The following is a 19,899-nucleotide window of genomic DNA, read 5'->3' as shown; positions in this document are numbered from 1 at the left end:
GTCCCATGCTGGCCTTGTGCAGAGGCCTTTCATTGTGCCAAGAGAGGCGCCTCAGCTGGGCTGAGCAAACAGCGGCCTGACCCATCCCCGCTTGCAGACTGTCCCACAGCAGCTACGGACTCACCTGGCAGCTGGGGGACACACTCAGCACAGAGTCCACGGGACCGTCTTGGCCCTTTTTGCCAGCACTCTTGTTCCCAGAATCCCAGTGGTGTTTCTGTGCTCGCCAGCGCACCAGCACCCATCCCAGCATGCTCTGCAGCTCCTCCAGGCGTTCCTTTATCTACCGGGAGAACAAAGATGCCAAGGGCTCCTGTGAGAACTTCAGCTCCCCTCCTCTACTCCCCAGACACAACTTCACCCTGGGATCGGGGACAGAGAAGCCAATGGGGAGCGTAGGATGCTGAGAACCCTTCGTTGGGGACTGGGGAGTGGTGCTTTCTTCAGGAACAACTTCATAATGGGCCCTTTGGGGTCAGGTCTGGAAAAGAAGCTGAGCCCCAGCAGGTCTGTGTTCAGTATCCATCACATGGGTAACCACCCCAGCCAGCGGGGTGGTCTGACTGCCCCTTGCAGGGTGGGTGGTTGAGGCTGGCTCCCCCTGAGCACTAAATGGCTTCTTGGTAAATCTGTCTCACTGGGCTCCCATAAGCGAATGGTTTGGCTGGGCACTATGCAGAGGACTCACCTCTCTGATGACCCAGCAGGTTCCATCTGCCCTGTACCAGGCCAGAGGCTGAGCCCCCAGGGTTTTCAATGGGGAGCTCATGAAGCATCCCCCAGTCCACCTCCTGCTTACCGTCTCACTCAGGTAGTGCTCCTCGGACACCAGCGTCTGCCCGGTGGATGCCAGCTCCTCAAACTCCTTGAACTTGCCCTCAATTTTCCTCTCTAGCTCCTCCCACTGAGTCTCTGGGAGCCCATGAGCACTCACGCTCTCCGAAAAGATCTGAGCCCTTGTGTCCTCTGTCCAGGAGCTGCGAAGACAAGGGGACAGGGCCATAAGGAGCCACTGGGACGACTGGAGGGAATACAGCTGCCGAACCAAACCGTAGCCAGTGCTCTCCTCCCCTCTCCCCACCCCGTCCTAGGAGGGCACAGGTGAGGAACTCCCTCCAGGCTGCAGGCTGAGCCGGATCTTCCATGCCAGGGTTTGAGTCTCCGCTAGGTCAAACTATCCAGAGAACGTCCCTTCAGTGACTGGCCCCCTGCTCCATGGGTTTGGCCAGCAAGGAAGGCAGAGGAAATGGCCATGCTCTAACTCAGTCTCTGCAGCAGGGAGTTCCCCCACCCCCCTCTGAGGCATGAACAGAGCTGCCACCTGACAGGATGCGACTGCGACTGTTGTGGCGCTTGGTGTGTTGTTAACGCTTCCCATGGACTCCTGCAGCTTTCCTGCGAATTTCTGCCATCGCCTCCCATTGCTCTCAGTGCGACTGAAACCGCAGGCTGCCCGCTGCCATTTCCCTACAGCTGTGCTGGTGGCGCTCCGGCTTCCCAAGCACAGACGTCACCCATAGTTCTCACCGGGACTACAGCCGGGCTGCCTTCGGGGACGATGGCCACCATCAGGCTCTGCGGCGAGCCCAGGAAGCCATGGGGGCAGAGAGAGGGAGAATGTGAGGGCTGGAGGCTGAGAGAAAATATGGGAGGAAGGGAAAGGCAAGGGCCAGGAGATGATGGGGAAGCCTGGGGAGCGACAGAAGAGTGGCAAACATCCTGGGGTTCTCTGGACATCTGACTTTCCCCAGGGAGCTATTTCAGCTCCCCTTGCACCTCCCCAGTCTGCTCCCCAGAGAGCAACACCTGGCCAGACACTTGTGAACCCCAAGCTGAGCACCAGCCCTCAGGCTGTCCTCCCTGGATCCCAACTTTACAGGCAGGGCCGGCTGGATCACAAAGGCAGTTGGAAGGGAAGACGCCATGCAGGCTGCAGCCACTTACATCATGGCTAAGTAATCTCCAAAGAACTGCTGCAGCCGACTGGCCTGCTGCACATGGCCCTTGTTCTCCAGCACCAGCTTTTGCAGCTCCTCCCAGGCCTGCAGCATCCCCTGGATCTCTGGGCCCATGTCATGCATCCGAGCTGGGCAGAGCTTTTCCAAGTGGATGACTGCCTTCTCCAGCTCCTCCACGTCCCCCTCCAGCGCCTCGGACATGTTGAACTAGGGGACATAAGACAAAAGGACTCTGGACACGTAAAAGAGACCCTCTTGGCAGGGGGCTCCCAGCTCCCTTCCCCATGGGGGAGTGTTTTTCTGCCTCTCTGCCTGAAGACAGGAGGGGACCGAGGCAACCGTGCCTACTTGGCTTGCCAAGTTGTTTCCTTCCCCTCCCACTTGGGGAAAAAGATCAGGGTTGGGAATCAACATGGCAGGGCAAAGCACTGGGCTGACTCCCTCAGGCACTGGTACCTAGAGATGGCACCCAAACCCAGGCCCCCTGCATGACAGGGGCAGACATTAGCCACTAGGCCACCAGGCTGAATCCCTTCAGCATCGCAGGAAATGCAATGTAGAGAGTTAGGACCCACACCTGATCCTCCTGCATACAGCTCAGAGCACTGAGCCCCTGACCATGGGAGCAGCCTCTACTTTATCATCTCTCCTGTGCGACAGGGGATGGGAGTGCAGGGGGAGATATGCTCTGTGGGGAACTGTGCTCTGCAGGGTGCAGGGCATGGGGGAGCAGAGGATGGGGAAGAAGGGGGTGGGGGAGCAGGGGATGGGGAAGCAGGGGGAGCTGTGCTCTGTGGGGTGCAGGGGGTGGGGGAGCAAGTTGTGGGAGACCAGGGGAGCTGTGCTTTGCGGGGAGCAGGGGACAGGGGAGCAGGCCGTGGTGGCACAGGAGGAGCTGTGCTTTGTGAGGAGCAGGGGATGGGGGAGCAAGGGATGGGGGAGCAGGGGCAGCTGTGCTCTGTGGGGTGCAGGGGATGGCGGTACAGGGGATGGGGGTGCAGGCTGTCGGGGCACAAGGGGAGCTGTGCTCTGTGGGGGAGCAGGAGATGAGGGAGCAGGCTGTGGGGCGCAGAGGGTGGGGGAGCAGGGGATCTGTGATTTGTGGGGAGCAGGGGGTGGGGGAGCAGGGGGTGGGGGAGCAGCAGGGTGAAGAGGGATCCAGGTTTCCCAGCAGACAGTTCCGCTCTGCTCTGCATGGAGCTGGTTCCCTCCATAGGGATGCAGAATGGAAAGATGTGTGAGTTGTTGGCAGCCAGACCTTGGCACACAGGGGCTGACGCAATCCCTTCCCCTCTCCCTGCCTGGCCACAGGGGGAGTTGACAGGAAAGGCCTAGAGACAGCTGGAAAATTCCAGTGAGCCCTTCATAAAAGGCCAGGGCTTATGGCTCTTGGGCCTGAGGGCTAGAGTCTCCCTGAGGTGACCTCGTCTCTACTCCTGACACCCTTGGTAACCCCTAGCTCCAACATGCCTGGCAACATGCCAAGGCACTGCAAGGCTCCCAGGAAGCCAGTAGAGGCCATCGGTGACTCCACTCACCATGGCAAGTCAGAGCGGCGCAGTCTCTGGGACTCACCTCCATCTCCTGCTGCTGGCTCAGCAGCCCCTGCAGCCCCTGCAGGTCCAGCTCACTCTTCACTGTGACAAAGCCACTCTCCACCTGGGCGATATCACGGGCCAGAGCCTCCGCTCTGCATCGAATGGCCTCCATGCGTGGAAAGACTCTGGCAAGCTGGGAGAGAGAAAAGTGAGGTGAACCCCAGTGTGAGCTCCCTTCAGAGATGCTCCTTGTCCTCACACGGATGCTAGCAAGCTGTGGGGCGCAGAAGAAGAATAGGGATAACTGTGCAGCACTAGCATCAGCTGCCTCAGCCTTGGCTCCCAACCCCCTGCTCTAACCACTAGGACAGACTCCACTCCTAGGGACAGGTATAGGACCCAGGAGTCCTGTCTCCCAGTCCCCTGCTCTAGAACACACTCCCCTTCCAGGGTCAGGAATAGAACCCAGGAGTCCTGGCTCCCAGCCCCCTGCTCTAATCACTAGACCAGGGGCGGCCAGCCTGAGGCTGAGAAGGAGCCAGAATTTACCAATGTACATTGCCAAAGAGCCACAGTAATACCTCAGCAGCCCCCCAGCAGCTCCCCCCACTCCAACCTGCAGCACCTCCTGCCCACCGTCAGCCCCACCAATCAGTGCCTCCCACTTCCTCCCCACGCCTCCCACCCACCACAATCAGCTGTTACCTGGTGTGTCAGAGGCTCTGGTGCAGAGGGGGGGAGAGCGAGGGCATGGCAGGCTCGGGGGAAGGGGTGGAGAGGGGGCAGGGCTTGGGGCAGAGCAGGGGGTTGAGCAGTGAGCACCCCCCAGCACACTGGAAAGTTGGCACCTGTAGCTCCAGCCCTGGAGTCGGTAGCTATGCAAGGAGCCGCATATTAACTTCTGAAGAGCCGCATGCGGCTCCGGAGCTGCAGGTTGGTCACCCCTGTACTAGACCCTACTCTCTCAGGCTGGCACTATGCATAGGAGCCCCCCTTCAGTCAGACTCTACTGTTCTGCCCTCACCTCTGACTGAGCCAGCCGTGCTCCGCATGGCCACTAGTGGTGTGTTACCCCCTCCTTCTCAGTCAAAGGCTCCTCACGCCAGGTCCCTTACCAGGCGCTCCAGACTCTCAGTTTCAGCTGCTGCCTCCATGACTCGCTCCCGCTCCTTCACCACGTCGTTCAGCATCTCCACAGCCTCCTGCAGCTCACCCAGGGGGCTGCTCATGTCCTCACGGCTCAGCTGCTGCCCAGCCTGGGCCAAGGGGAGGTGCACAGGCTCCTGGGAGCCCAGCCTGCTGGTCCCGGGCTAAAGCAAACACACAGGGACGCTGGAGCTTTAGAGAGAGACTGGGACACGTGGGGTGATTCTGGCACCACCTGGCCTGCGAGGGGTCCCGTGGAGCCTCCTCACCATGCACTCAGGGTTGCTGATCTCAGCCATTCCCCAGGATTGAGGTCAGTGGCCACTGTGCCTCCCCCACCTCAGAGCAAACACTGGCAGCTGCTGGGGGTGACGCTGGAAAGCGAGGGGTTCCAGTTATCCCCCACCCAACCCCTGACCTCACTCAGTCAGCAGTAGGGCCCCTCCACCCAGACTGACCCAGCAGGGATGGGATTCCCAATGGGGGCCCGAGTCCAGGCCCATCCCCACTCACTCCTCACCAGCGTGCTGTTCTTCTGGCTCAGCACCTCCTCCTGTTGCACATTCTGCAGGAACTCAGACAGCACCAGGGAATCGCGCACGTCCTCCGCCCGCCGCTGCAGGGCCGCCCGCACGCACCCCAACCTGGCACAGCAAACGCAGCAGTGGGGCAGGAGCACACGGAGAGGCAGCGAGGCAGGGGGATCCTCCTTCCCACTGCAGGGAAATCCCCTCCCGACCCTTCAGTGCTGCCATTCCCCAGTGCTGCCCCCCAGGGGGCTCCCACCCCACTGACACAGCCACCCCCTTCCATCCCCCAAGGTCGTCCCATTGGAGGTCTCCCACCCCTCTGACACCACTGTCCCCTCCCATTCCTCAAGGCTGCCCTCAGGGGATCCCCTCTCACCTCTCTGATGCCACATCCTCCCCAGAGGGGGGAATCCCCTCACACTCCTCCAACCTCATCTCTTCCTCACATCCCCTGACACTACCTCCCACTCCAGCAGCCTGTGCTCCCCGTAGTCCAGTTCCCAGTCCTGTTTCCCCAGGACTCACTTCTCCTCCATCATCTCCACCTTGCTCTGAATCTTCCCAGCCATCACGTGCTCTGCAGAGGGCTCTCTCCCCATCTCCTCCCGCAGGGCTTGGAGCTTGATGCCCCACAACAGGACCTGGTTCTCCAAGCAGCTGATCTCCTGGAGGTCCCTGCGGAGTTCCTCTGGGCTCCTCATGGTGGCGGGCTCCGACAGCGAGCCCACCACCCCCTGCAGCCACTGCTCAGCCCCATCCAGCTCTCCCACCAACCGCAGAACCTGCAGGAAGAGATTGGAGAGTGGGACAGACAGGACCTCCCAGGCCAGATCCCCCTCTGTCCCAGCCTCAGGGTGGGCAGGAATGAAAGCCCCTGAGGGCGCCGTGGCATCGTGTCGCAGGGAAGACCAGTTCGGTGTGACCCAGCACCGTGCTATCCCACCCAGGGCAGCACGTTTCCATGGACCATCGCAGGGCTCTCCATGCTGCAGCACAAACAGCACCCGGTTGCCCACCTGGAGGCATCTCAGACACAGCAGGGGCAGTCCTGGCTGTGCCAGCATGGAGGCCACTGCAGTGCCAGATCCAGCTGGAGGAGCAGAGGCTTCCTGAGCTGGCTCCACACAGGGCACCTGTCCCTCCCAGGTGGTGTGCATGGCACTGGGCTAACTGATCTTTGGGGAAGGCCAGGCAGCCAGGGCCATCACCCCGCACCCTGCTGACACTCCCCGGGAGACTCCCTTGCAGGGGGCTGCAGCCGAGGCTCAAGATGGCCCCTGCACCAGCACAGCCCAGAGAACGGGCACAGCGATCCCTGTCCCACCAGTGCCTGCACTGGGGCTGCCCCTGTGTCTCATGTGCACCCCCTTCCCGCCCTGCTCACACCCCTCTGTCTGATACGGGCTCATGCCTGGCAGAGAGAGATGGCACCACGCACCTTATCAATCTCCCTCAGCGCCGCACCGTTCTCCCGGTGCCTCCTCTGCAGCTCCTCCCACAGCCCCTCCAGCTCCTGGAGGATGCCTTCCACCTGAGGTCTCCCTCCATGGCTGCCACACAGCAGCGTCTGCCCTTCCTGTGGGACACGGACACGCATTGTCAGGTGACGCCCACTTGGGCGTCCCGCTCTGCAATCCCTTAGAGGAGCCTGAGAATGAGGCACATGCTGAGGACAGGGATCTGCTCTTCCCAGCCCCCCTGACCCTGGCCACCAAGGGGGCATGGATCTCACTGCCCACTCCCATCCCTCCCCAGAAGGCAGCGGAGAGGAAACTCCTCCTGGCGCCCCAGGTGCCTGGCAGGGGAACCCAGTGTTATTCTCCAGTTGCACGAAACACCTGCCACCGGGGATGCCATCAGCATGGCGCCCCCTCTGCATCCCCAGCAGCGAGTTGTAGAGGGGGACTTCCCGTCCCACACAGTATGCACCCCACAGCTGGTGCTCACCATGAGCAGGGCCTCGATGCTGGAGCTGTTGCCCAGGATCTCCTGCTGCAGCGCGGCCTGCTGGCTCTGTGCAGCCTCCAGGCTCTCTGCGTCCTCCACCTGGCTCAGCCGGATGCTGAGCCCTACGTTCTCCCTCAGCCAGGACACAGCCTGCCGTACACCGGAGGAGAGACAGCGCGTTACTGCCAGCCGAGGCGTGGGGGGCTGCGAGGAGAGGGGGAGACACATGGGGGAACACCCAACGCTGGGACCCAGGGACAGGGGCTGGGACGCGCCTTGGCTCATTTGAGACGTTACCACGTTAGCAGCCTGACAGAAGTCCTGCAGCTTGGCCTCCTGCTGGGGTGGGCCCCGCACAGCATCCGACTGTCCTGGGGGTTTCCTCCTCCTGCGGGAGAGAGGCAGAGTCATGGACAGTTTCTCTCCTACTACAGGGACCCCTGCAGGCTCTGCCAAAGGACCAGGGCAGCCTCATATCACAGATATGAGATACAGCTGCAGGGCAGGGGCTGGTATCCATGCCATGGGGGCCCCACAGGTTCAGGGCATGGGGGCAGCTGCCTGTACCAGGGAAACCCCAGGCGCCCATGTCCTTCCCTGCCTGCTATGCCCCTTCTGGGGACTAGGTTCTGGAGCTGGGGATGGATTCTTACAGCTAAAGAACAGGCCTAGCCCAGCAAATGCTCTAGGTCCCCTCCCCTCCCCTCCCCTCCCCCCCCTCCTAAGGAATACCTGGCCTATACCCCAACCCTGGACCCCATTCTTGGGAGCAGCCTGCCGAGTCAGTACCTATTACTGTTGCTGTGGCAGCCAGGAGTGGCCTGCTCTCCTGGCGAGCTCGGGCTTCCCTCCTCGCCTCTCACATGCTCCGTCACATTCCCTGCAAAGTCCTTCTGCACCTAGGACACAACAGGAGCCTCCCAGGATCCCATTCCTCCCTCATCTAGCACCAGGTGGAGGAATGGGGACCAACAGAGCCAGCTCAGCCTCCCCCCGCACCAGGCCTAACACCTACTCCTCTGCTGCCACACACAGAGCACTCCAGGGAGCAGGGCCATCCTGGCAGCAGCACAGGGTCCAAAGCAAAGCCCGGTGACAGGTCCCTGGGGCTGTGGGTGGGGCGGGTGCTGCTGTGCAGCCCATCCAGAATTCCAGGTGCCAGGGCGACATCACAGACGGACGCAGGTCAGAGCCCAGAGGGACACACAGGAACATGTGCTAGGTTGGCCTGGGCAAAGGTGTATTGGGAGGAGGGGATCTGAGCCGGTGTGCGGGATGCATGAAGGGGCAGGTGTGTGCAGAGGTGGGGCACATACAGCACTCCCAGACCATCCCACAGGTCAGTGTTCAGAGCCACACACAGGTCACCTGGGGCACTGCACACAGGTTCCAGGGTTTACGTGATCACAGGCTTATCACTCAGAGTTCATAGAGGGGGGTCCCAAGCGTTAGCGAGGGTGTCACAAGAGGGGTCACACAGCTGTCACTTAGGGTTCACGGGCTCAAGCTCTTTCCCCATGTGCCTTTGCTGGGTGTCTAAGGGAAGTGGCTCTGGTTTGGCTGCTCTTGTTGCAGGGAAGGGGAGGGCTGGGGAGAGGGGCAGGGCCCCAGCTACTATATTCACCATACGTAACGGGACCCTCCTCCGCTTGTCTCCGGCTTCCCTCCCTGCAACTCCCCCACTGCCAGCTTCTGTATGCTCAGGGCTCAGGGCATCGGTCTCTCTCATCGGCAAACTGCTCGCCAGGGCCAGCAACGGTGACTTCTCATTCCTGGGAGATGGGGAGCACACACAGGGCGAGGGGTGGGGAGTGAGAGGCAAGAGGAGAGAGAATGGGGAAGAGAGCTCTAAGCTGTTCTGGCCCCGTGAGTCCTCTGGGGTTGACTCAGGAGCAGAGTCTGGCTCATGGCAGCCAATAGTTGATGTGGGTTCTGCCCCAGGGACCCCGCTCCAGGCAGGTGTGGGGAGCCCCAATACAGGGGAATCCAGCAGATGACGGAGAAGTAGGGCCAGATTTTCAAAAGCACTGTACACCCAGTAGCTCCCAACGGCCTGACCCTACCTGTGTAATGGGAGCTGAGCTCTTTGGAAAGTCCAGCTCTTGTTTCCCAGAGCTGAAACCCCAGCTGCCAATGGCAGGCAGCTCAGATTTGAACATATCCATAGAATGGGCCAAGCCAACGCCTTTCCCACTCCACCAAGCTTGTGGGGATCAGCCATGACCACGGATTCAGATTCTGTAAGTCGGGGAAGAGCAACTTCAGCCACTCAGGAACCAGCATGTGTGTAAACCCAAAGCCACCCTGCCTGTTTCTGGCTATGCTGTCTTGTGATTGGCTGAGATACTCAAGCAGCCCACTCTCTAAGTCAATCAAATAATAGCTCAAAGGGCAGAGGTTACTCTGGTGCATCTCATAGGTCACTCCATCTGCCCTCAGAGCCTCCTCTGAAGCATTCTCCCCAGTGTACAGAAGAGAACACTGAGGCACAGAGCAGGGCAGGGACCTGCCTTCCAGGGCCACACAATGAGACAAGTGCAGAGCTGGATATAGAACCCAGGAGTCCTGGCTCCCTCATGCTTCAAGTCACACACCCTTCTGCTCACCAGGTCTTGAGGCAGGAGTGGGCAACAAGTGACCCCTGTGAACGCACCCGCTTTGCTAAATTCAGCCCTGGGCTTGCTCTGTGTTTAGGGGGGATGCTAGTGAGTGGGTTGCTACGAGGCTCTGCTGTACCTCAGCACCTGCTGAAGCTGGGCCCAGCTCTCCTTGACGTCTCGGTGTTTGTGCAGGACTCGTGCTGCCAGGCTGGGATGGAGGCTGATGAGCTGGGACACGGTCACATCCAACATCTGGAGGAGCAAGAGGGGCACGAAGTGAGCTAATGGGGCTGGCTGAGGGTGACCATCCAGAGACCAGAGCTGAGCACAGAGGCTACCTGGGAAATGCTGAGTTAGCCCTCCAGGGGCAGGTGAGCAGCAGGACACAGGGCCCCAGCTCCCTTCTAACAAGCCCTCCCACTGATCCCTCCTCTCCACACACCAAACCTTGCCCAAGATCCAGCCCCTCTGAGATGCCAGTCTGGTTAGCTGAAGGCAGCTCTGGATGCAGCCACCCCTGTTACCCCTTGATGCTGGCAGTTCGGCCAGATGAAGGTTTGACTCCAGGCCATTCTGCCCATGCCACACCCTGCTAGGGGCTGTAATGTCCGTGTCCGAGCCGGGTGGTGGGGGGAGATGTCCCGTCAGAGCACACGCAGTATGCCTTACCTCTCAGGTGAGACATTTCGGGTGAGTTTGGGACAGCACAATGTCGACACTTACCATGACCTGGCTGGCAATATCCCTGACGTCTCGGTCCCGGCCAGGCTCAGGGTCCCCCTGCTTCCCCACGCCACAGAGGTTCCTCCACTGCAAGAAGCAGAAGCACCCATTGTACCCCTTAGGGGAAGGTGGGGACAGGGCCCCGCTCTCTGCAGTGCCTCTGTGCCATTTGGATCCCCTCTGAGTGATCCTATCCCCCACCCCATGTCACACAGGAATCCCCTCCTCCAATCCTGCTCCCCAGTGACAGGAGCCATCAGCCCTGTCAGCACCAGCAATGATGTAACTAAGGGTCTGGCTGAGGGGGGCGGCAACTCCAGAGCAGGCAGGGGAGCTGGTAACTCAGCCCTAGAACAGGGAGTCCCCAGAACGTCACCTTCCCAGAGATGCTAGGGAATGTCCACCATTTCCTGGGAGTAAAGACAGGCCCCAGGGAAGAAGAGGCAGAGTGTGGTACTCCTCCATCAGGCCCCCCCATGGCCTCCTTCTCACGCTGGGCTCTGCTCACAACCTGGGGCTGGGAAGAGTCCTCACTTCAGCTCAGTTCCAAGTGCCTGATAGGGATGGGGCACAGGCAGTGGGGTAGCTCACACTCTGACTGGCCAGGAGAGCCAAGCTCTTTTTCTCCACGCAGCATTGGGGGTCCCCCTCTCCCTACTTAACTCCCTTGATATTCTGTACTGCTGCTGCCGAGCTGGTGGCCAAGGAGGAGCAGAAACTGCTCATCAAGCCAATCGGGGCGGGGCGGGGGGGTGAAGGGGGAGCTGTAGAGCTTTCTCCCTGGCCCCCTGGTGGGGAGAATACTCCTTCCACACCCTCCCCAGCCCTGTGCTAGCCCAGGTGTCAGGGGCTGAGAGAAGAGTGGGCTCTTCTCCAAACTGCCCTTGCTTTGGGAGGTCCCTATAGCCCGGCATGAGAACTTCCCATCCTTGCACCCGCGCCCCTCAAACCATCGATGGGGCCGGAGCTGATCCCGCTCTGAGCCCTCAGCGGTACCTTGGCGTGGATGGCTCTGAGGAGCGTGTCCGCTTGCTGGAGGAAGGCAGCTGCCTCAAGGGCCAGCTGCAGGGTCTCATGCTGTTCCTTCAGGGTCCCCTGGAGCCGCAGCCACCTGGGCGGAGAAAGCAGGAGGAGGTTATTGCAGATCGCGCTGCCCAGTGCGGCCTCCCCCAGCCTCCTCAGCCATTCCCACAGTCACGTGACTCACAGGCCAAGACCTCCCTGTGCCCGGCCTGCCTGGCTCTGCAGCCCCCAGGTAGCTGTGACTCCTCCCCACTCACATTTTATTGAGGTGCTTGCGCCGTGCAGAGATGCTCCTGCTCTCACTCTTGCCAGGCTTCTCCAGTTTCTGGGCCAGGCTGTTCATCTCTTCATGCAGGCCCTGGAATTGCTGCTCCTCCTGCGCTCAGACAGAGAAAAAGAGAAATTCCACCAACTCCCCTGGCCCAGCACAACGAGCCAGTCCCCCAGGGAGAAATCAGCTCCTGGCTCCAGCTCCGGTTGAGCACCAATGTGGACACAAGAACAAATAGATATAAACTGGCCATCAACAAGTTGAGGGTTGAAATTAGGCAAAGGTTTCTCCCCATCAGAGGAGTGAAGCTCTGGAACCGCCTTCCGAGGGAAGCAGTGGGGGAAAAAAACCTAACTGGCTTCAAGGCTGAGCGTGATAAGTTTATGGCGGGGATGGTATGATGGGACTGCCTATAATGGCGTGTAGCTGATCTGTGACTGCTAGCAGCAAATATCTCCAGTTGCTGGTGATGGGACACTAGCTGGGGAGGGCTCTGAGTTACTACAGAGAATTCTTTCCCAGATGTCTGGCTGGGGGTCTTATTCACATGCTCAGGGTTTAACTGATCACCATTTTGGGGTCAGGAAGGAATTTTCCACTGGGTCAGATCGGCAGAGACCCTGGGATTTTTTTTTGCCTTCCTCTGCAGCAGGGGGCACAGGTCACTTGCAGGTTTAAACTAGTGTAAATGGTGGGTTCTCTGTAACTTGAAGTCTATAAACCATGATTTGAGGGCTTCAGTAACTCACCCAGAGGTTATGAGTCTGTTATAGGAGTGGGTGGGAATGGTTCTGTGGCCTGTAGGGTGCAGGAGCTCAGACTAGGTGATCATGATGGTCCCTTCAGGCCTTAAGGACTATGAGCTCCATTTCAGATGCTCCAGCTCTGGCTGCTGAGAGACTTGGGCAGGAGCCACTGCCCAGCTGGCTCTGGGGCCCCCAGCACAACGGGCTCTGTGGCTGAAAGGCATGGCTTCGAAGAGCACTCTGATGCTTGTGGCACCAGGGGGCGCTAGGCTCAACAGTGTGAACATGCAGAGGCCTCCCCAAAGGATAGCTGGGTGTTACTGAGACGTTCCCGGTTCACCCCGGATCAATCAGTCATTGCTCTGGCTATAACACCAAGCCAGTGAGGAGCTGAGATGGACTGCTGGCTGGGAAGTCTGAGGTGTCCCCTGGGGGCCGAGCTACAGCTGAGAAACGCGAGACATCCCCTGGGGGTGGGGTGACAGGAACCAAGCCCAAGCCAGGCCACGGGAGAGACACTCACCTGTTTTAAGTCAAGGATGCGGCGGGTGAGCTGGATCTTGTCCATGCTCTCTTGCAGGAGGGCAGTCAGCACAGGCTTCTCTTCCTGGGACATAGAGGGGGCAGAGGAAGTCAAGGGATCTACAGAGAAACAGCCCCAGACTGAGCCTGAAGCAGGAGGCCTAGGGCGAGGGCAGAGCAACTGGGAGTCAGCACTCCTGGGTTCCACACCCAACTCACTCTGTGAACTTGGGCAAGTCCCCTCCCCTCCCCGCCTCAGTTTCCCCTTCTGTAACTGGGAGAAATGCCCCGGAGCACCGTCACCCTGTCCATGGGTGATCTCCGCTCCGCTCTGCGTTACACAGGCAGCTAGGTCCTGGTTGCCATGGCAAATGCAATTTGCCTATAGGCTGAGAGTATGAAGATACCATTTTTAATCAAGTGGCATTTCCCTGTTAGGGCCCTGGCCCCACCTCCCCAAGCCCTACAGTGCCATCCTGGGCCCCAGGCTGCTGCCCTGCCCTTTCCAAGTGGCAGGTCTCTGCTCAAGGGCCAAACCTTTGGCAGAGTCAGTGGCAAGGCTCAGAGACCCCGCTGCAGGGGCAGGGTCCCTTGGACATTGCAGGGGGTGAGGCACATTCCTAATGCATCACCAGGCAGCTGGGAGAAGGCTGATGAGGTCCCACCCAGCCTGCTCTCCCACTCCCCATACCTTCTGCCTGATCCAAGCCTCCAGCCGCTCTGCTCTCCTGTTGAACTCCTGCAGGTTCCGCAGCCCACCCAGCGCTTTGCTCTGATTCCCGGCTGTCTGCTTCAGCAGCTGCCACTGCTCCTTCAGGGCCAGCAGCTGCCTCCTGACGGTCTCCCCACTGGGGCTGGGCCGGCTCATGAGCTGCTCACCCATCTGGGGAGAGGAAGGGAAGCAGCTCAGAGAACCTAAGCCTTGAATCCACTGGCTTGCTGGGGTGCTGACTGGGCATGGAGGGGGACAATGACACAGGGATAGCTAGGCACTGCCTGGGTGCTGGAGAGGACAGCACAGACCCAATCGGGTCAGTCCTAGCAGGATTCAGGCTGGATGCCGGGGGTTGCTGGGGAGGAGGCTGGAATGGGAGTGGGTCTGTCCTGGAGCCCCCACCATACCTGGTTCAGTTTGATCAGCGTGTTCTCAAAATCCTTCATGTCTCTTTGCAGGGTCTGTGCCACCCGTTCCCAGTCCTGAATATTGCAGCCATCCTTCAGGTCCCGCAGCTTCCCTCGCACCCAGCTCTCGGCCTGGAACACAGGGAGGAGCTCTGATCTGGGCATGCCACTGAAACAGGCCTGGGGACAGCACTGAGCAACTTCTTCCAGGAGTTGGCATGACGGCTGGTAAATGGGCCCATCCCAGAGAGGGATACATGGGGCCATTGGTCGGATGACCCAGCATGGCAGGGAGATGGGCCCATTGGTGTGAGCTGGGGTAGCAGGCAGCAGGGGATACTGGGCTAGATGTCCCATTGGTCTGAGGTGGTGGAGGTGGGGATACTGGGGAGATGGGTCCATTGGGCTGACCTGGCGCAGGAGCTCCTGATCTGTCAGAACGAGAACAGACTAACTGCACTTGTGAGTTCCCTGGAATGGGGCTCTGGGCACAGCCCCTGGGAGAAGGAGACTGAAATGCTAAAGCCCAGAATTTCTGGCTGCCTCTGGAGAGCCCTGCATTCTGGCTGAGCCACGTCCCCCATGCCTGGCAGCCCTTTGCAGGCTGAGTGGAGAGGACAGAGCCGGGCGGGCAGGCCTCACAGGCAATCTCTTTACCCGCCATGCGAGGAGTCTGTTCTCCTTTCATTCTCTCTCCCCTGCTGCCCCCCGCCCCCCTGCAGAGCAGACAGCAACACCCCTTCTTCGTGACCCCTTTTCCTGTGCTGCCTCTGCTGCTGAGGGGGGAGGAAACTGGGCCCCTGTGCAGGCTGACCCACGCTCCCTGGGGCAGACGGCCTGGAGAAAGGCAGCCAAATATGACGTTATGCCACAACAACGGCTTCGCTCCGAGCTGAGCGTTCACTCCCCCCACACTCCTGCTGCTCAGATGAAAGGCTTCCGGCCATGGACACATCCCCGCTTCATTCCTCCACTGGAGCTGGAACGAAGGAGCTCTCTCCTACCATCACTGCTCCCCCCCAGGGACCAACCTCACTACCCCCAGTAGAGAGGCACATCGTGGTGGTCAGCATCCTGGGCAATTGCTCCATTAACCAGACATCCACTGAGCTCCCTGCTCCCAGACCTTCCTCCAAGGATCCCCAGAACAAGGTACCCCAGACTCTACCTGCATGATCTCTCGGTTGAACTGGACTATGAGAGGGCTCTGGTTAGGGAGGTTTGCCTTCCCTGCACTGCTTCGGATGCCAGTTTTCAGCCCAACCACTCCACTTGGCTCCTTGTTCTTGACACTTTCCTTCCAGGGGGCTGCTGCATGGCATCCTGAAACCTAAGGGAGTCAAAGAGAGGAAAGACTTACTACGCTTACCTGGGGGTGGACACACGAGCCAACCCAAACACACGCATGAAAGGGGATGGCAGCCTGGTTTGTTTCCACAAACATTAAATACTATCCATTGGCTTCAACAGCACCGTGCCAAGACACTCCAGCTGAGGATCTGGCTCACTGACTTCAATGAGTTACACCAGCTGAGTTTCTAGTCCTGTGTTTTTCTGAGACAGAAATCACTTTCTTTCACAGAATTTGTCGTGGCATCACAAACACACATGGGTCTCTGCACTCGGCTACTCCTCGGGACAATCCATGCTGCAAAAAGTTTGCAATCTAAATAGACAGACAATGTAAAATGCAACCATCTCCATTTGCTTCCTCTTGGTTCAGTATATTTCCTCTCCCTTATGTTACACAGGAATTGCTTTACTGGATCAGCCCAGAGCTACATCCAGATAGGGTTTCTGACAGTTGCCAGTAGCCCATGCTTCAGAGGAAAGTGAAAGAAACCCTACAGTAGGGACTTGTAAGAGAACCTACTCCCGTGAAAAGACCTACTAGTTAGAGGTTGGCTTATGTCTAGAAGCAGAAGAGTTCACAACCCTTCCAGAAATTTCTCTCTCTTAAAAATCCTTATCGTTGTATTTCTGGACGTTCTCATTCTCCAGATAAATCTCCAATCTTTGTTGAATCCTGCTAAGTTCTTGGCTTTGGACTTCAATGGCATCTAGTGGCAATGGGTTCCACAGCCCAATTGCGCACTGCATGAAGAGGTGTTTATTTTGGTTAGTTTCAAACATACCACCTTTAAAATTCACTGGATGCTCCCTATTCTAGTGTTATGAACAGAATGATCTACTTTCTCTACATTTCATTAGCGTGTATCCTTTGATCACATCCCATCTTATTTATCTCCTCTTTGAAATAAACAATGCCAATCTTTTCAATCTCTCTTCACTCTGAAGTGTTTCCAGGTCTCTAATCAATCTTACGGCCCATCTCTGAGTCCTCTTTATTTCAGCTAGTTTCTTTGTGAGATGGATGAGCGGAATGGGCATAATACATATTTGTACAATGACATTTTTATATTTTCTGTATCATTCTCCATCCCATTCCTCATGCATCTGAACATTGGTTCCCTTTTTGGACAACAGCTCCCTACTGAGCAGAGGTCTTTATTGAGTTGTCCTCCGTGATGCTCAGGTCTTTTTCCTGATCTGACACAGTTAATTTAGAACCCCGTAACAGGGGTTCTAGAACAAGTTTTATAGTGGGGGGACTGACAGCTATCAAACCAAACTGTAAACCCTGTATATGATGGAAACCGTTTCAAGCCGGAGGGTACAGCAGCACCCCCGCACTCCTACTTCCAGCACCTATGCCCTGTAAGGTGTTTGAGTCGTTCAAACTATTCCTTCCAACATGCATTACTTTGTATTTGTCATCACTCACTCTCACCCACCATCATGTTGTCCATTTACCTAGCGTGGTTAGATCCCTCTGAAGTTCCTCACAGTCTTCTCTGGACTTGACTACCTTAAATACTTTTGTGCTAGCTGCAAATGTTCGCACTTCAGGACTCACTCCCTTTTCCAGATGAATACATCTGTCAAACAGCACTGGTCTCAGTCTGGAGCCTTGGCTCACCTCACTGCTAACCTTCGCCATGTTGAAAATCAACCAGTTATTCTGACTCTCTGTTTTCTGTCTCTGCCAGTCTGCGATCTATGATGATATTTTACCTCTCACCCCATGGCTCCATAGTTTTCTTAATAGCCTCTTGTGCGGGACTTAATCCAAGGCTTTTTGGAAGTCCAAATAAATTATGTCAACCACTTTGCCTTTATCCACTGTTTTATTGACGTGTTCGAAGAGTTCTGATAGATCAGATTCTCCTCGGCAGCAGCCACGCTGGTTAGTCCCCATGATTAGATATGTGATTTATAATTCCTACTTTTAATCATCATTTCAATTCGTTTATCACATGCGATGGCAATAGGCGGGCTGTAATGCCCAGCATCACCCTCCTTCCTATTTAGAGACAGAGACAACGTGTGCTGCTCTTCAGCCCTCTGATTAGCTGATTTTAGTGAAACTGCATATTTTTGTGAGGAGCTCAGACATTTGTTACACTCTCTCTGCATCTCGCCCTCCCGCCCCCCCCAGCTGCCTCCTGCTCCTTCTCAAGCCTGGCCCCAACCCCTAGCCCTCAAGCACAACATCAAAGCACACTGAGTTATCTTGGAAGTTTCCCTCTACTCCTCCCACAGAGCACAGGGAGCCATCAGCACTGTGTCAATTGCACTCAGCCAGAAAATGGAGTGGAGCAGCCTGTGAGCGCACTGCCCTCTAGCATGGGCATGTCAGGAGTGGGGATCACCCCTGCCCCCAAAGGATCTCTCTTCACATGTTTAAACTACTTTGCAATGTGACAGATTTTGTGCTTTCTGATCAAGGACTGGAAATAGCAAGGGTTTGCAGGTCAAGCGAGAGGGGCGTTGGCAGAGCTGTGTGAGGAAAGCCCAGGACAGGAATAGTGGAGGGGAGGGCCAGCACTGAAAGGCATGAGCAGACCTGCATCAGGAGGAAGTTTGCTTAGTGCCATCTCTCTGAGTATTGCCTGGTTCTCTCATTTTCAGCTGCCTCCTGCTAAAAGGAATAAAATTCACCCAATAGAGAAATGGTTCTGGAGCTCTGTCCTCTTGGGGAAGGAGCTACAGTGCCCTGATCCCACATGCATGCCTGCCCCCACCAGACTCTGAGGGCCCTGGGGACAGGGTTTTCCTCGCCCGAACATCCAGTGCCCTTTAGTGAAGAGCAGAGCTCCGAAGCAAGAGAACAACTGAAAAAGAAGGGCAATTCTCCCGCCTGTCTCCCTCCCTCCCCACTTGGCACTTCTTCGTTCACCAGAAGCTCAGCCCACAGCAACTCCAGGGGCATCTGGAGACTCTTATTTGAAGAAACTCATCAAGGGGGAGAAGCTCTGCATTTCCTCTGGGGTTTCGCTTTCGTGGTCCGTGCTGATGGAATGTTTTGTCCAGGATCCAGCTCCGACGGGGGCGACGGCTAAGGTCAGCCAGCGACGGAACTGGCCTTTCTCCAAGCTCAGCCCGAGGTCCAGCTGCACAAACCTCTGCGGAGGGCCGGGGTTGTGAGGCTCTCATGTTCTGCTGCATGGAGGGAGCTCAGTGCCAGCCTCTCCTGGGAGACGGAGCAGACAGAGAAGGCTGGCATTGCACCAGCTATGGGCATGCCCCACAGAGCTTGCAGTCCGGGCACAGGAGGCACAAGGACAGGGATCCGGCAGTGGCCGGTCAGTAGAGTGTGATGTGCCATGGTTTTAATAGTTAGGGTTCTGTGCACACCCTGAGGAGGGAACGTAGGGCCTGGTGGATCAGGTTGGGAGGGGGCAGATCAAGGCGCAGCACTTGGCACGGGGTGGGGAGAGGTGGACAAAGGCCGCGCTGTGGGTGGTGAGTTGGGTCATCTCTTGTCAACAGAGCTGTATTCTTACAGGATGATTTCCCCCACCCCCAGCGTGACTGCTTGCTGAGCCAGGCCCAGCCAGCCCTGCTGCAGAAGGCAAGAAAAATCTGGAGACTGGTTCATGTGAAGGACATACTCCCGCTGCTAAGGGGTCAAGGCCAAACCAGGACGCAGCCAGGTTACAGCAGCAGCCTCTCCTTAGAGCACAGCAACAGCCACGCAGCCTGTGGGACACACTGGCTGAAGAACTCTGGCCACACTTCCATGTCCCAAGTCCTTATTGGGCCCAGGACTTTATTGCTCTACGGCTAGCTCCAAGGGGCTTTCCTGTACCTCTCTGTGCCTGATTGTGGGGTGCCCCAATCTGCTCCCAGGAAGCCTCCAACAGCCTCTGGGGGCTGGAATTCTGTTTGAATGGGGGACCAGACATCCTGGCCATCACCCCAGCACTTTGGCGAGAGAAGGCAGGGGTGGTATGACAGCTGCACTGTCCACAGGAGACTCAAGCTCAGAGCTCCAGCAACAGGACCCAGGGGAAAGAATAAAACAGCTGGACAACTAGGCTTGATCCGAATTGCGTGGACAAACCCCTCCTGCATACGACCCCAAACCAAGCCAGCAGGCACTCTGCTCACTGCCTCCTTCAGCAAACCTGCGACCCTCACCCAGCCCTCTTACCAAACCTGCCCTTACATCAGGGTTGGACTAAGGCAATCCAGGGCCCTAGACACACCCCCTATGGGGGTCACCTTGCCATGGGCATGCACGGCTCTGCACCTTGCCCTAACCCCACTTGGGTCACTTGTACCAGAGCCATAGGCTGGGCTGGTGGGATCACTGCTCCCTGTCTTCAGGGCACAGGAGTCACAAGGACAGGGAACAAATGTTCAGTCTTGAGAAAACATGACATTGTTGTTAGCTTTTAATTATGCAAGGTTCTGTAGCAGAGGACTC

The 19,899-nt window shown here is 57.7% G+C and overlaps 1 protein-coding gene across 6 annotated transcripts in view; it reads right to left on the bottom strand.

Annotated features, from left to right (window-relative positions):
- Positions 1-19,899, bottom strand: part of LOC140909372 (uncharacterized) — a 46,656-nt gene that overhangs the window by 18,726 nt on the left and 8,031 nt on the right. For 4 of the 6 annotated variants that reach the window (XM_073338500.2, XM_073338499.1, XM_073338497.1 and 1 more), the window contains 20 exons: positions 15,295-15,456; positions 14,127-14,258; positions 13,696-13,887; positions 13,006-13,089; positions 11,723-11,841; positions 11,439-11,553; positions 10,443-10,529; positions 9,856-9,971; positions 8,744-8,891; positions 7,909-8,018; positions 7,417-7,507; positions 7,120-7,269; positions 6,611-6,748; positions 5,698-5,954; positions 5,163-5,286; positions 4,612-4,806; positions 3,534-3,689; positions 1,945-2,165; positions 800-977; positions 125-283 (listed from right to left, as the gene is read on the bottom strand). In XM_073338500.2, the coding sequence (XP_073194601.1) occupies positions 125-283; positions 800-977; positions 1,945-2,165; positions 3,534-3,689; positions 4,612-4,806; positions 5,163-5,286; positions 5,698-5,954; positions 6,611-6,748; positions 7,120-7,269; positions 7,417-7,507; positions 7,909-8,018; positions 8,744-8,891; positions 9,856-9,971; positions 10,443-10,529; positions 11,439-11,553; positions 11,723-11,841; positions 13,006-13,089; positions 13,696-13,887; positions 14,127-14,258; positions 15,295-15,456 (2,934 nt within the window). The remainder of the gene's footprint in view (positions 1-124; positions 284-799; positions 978-1,944; positions 2,166-3,533; positions 3,690-4,611; positions 4,807-5,162; positions 5,287-5,697; positions 5,955-6,610; positions 6,749-7,119; positions 7,270-7,416; positions 7,508-7,908; positions 8,019-8,743; positions 8,892-9,855; positions 9,972-10,442; positions 10,530-11,438; positions 11,554-11,722; positions 11,842-13,005; positions 13,090-13,695; positions 13,888-14,126; positions 14,259-15,294; positions 15,457-19,899) is intronic. The other 2 variants (XM_073338498.1, XM_073338502.1) reach the window with 2 other exon arrangements.

The sequence above is a fragment of the Lepidochelys kempii genome, chromosome 3, assembly GCF_965140285.1.
Source record: "Lepidochelys kempii isolate rLepKem1 chromosome 3, rLepKem1.hap1, whole genome shotgun sequence".
Lineage (NCBI taxonomy): Eukaryota > Metazoa > Chordata > Testudines > Cheloniidae > Lepidochelys > Lepidochelys kempii.
Note: the sequence above shows the minus strand (reverse complement) of the source record. Positions and strands in the feature narration are given on the sequence as shown.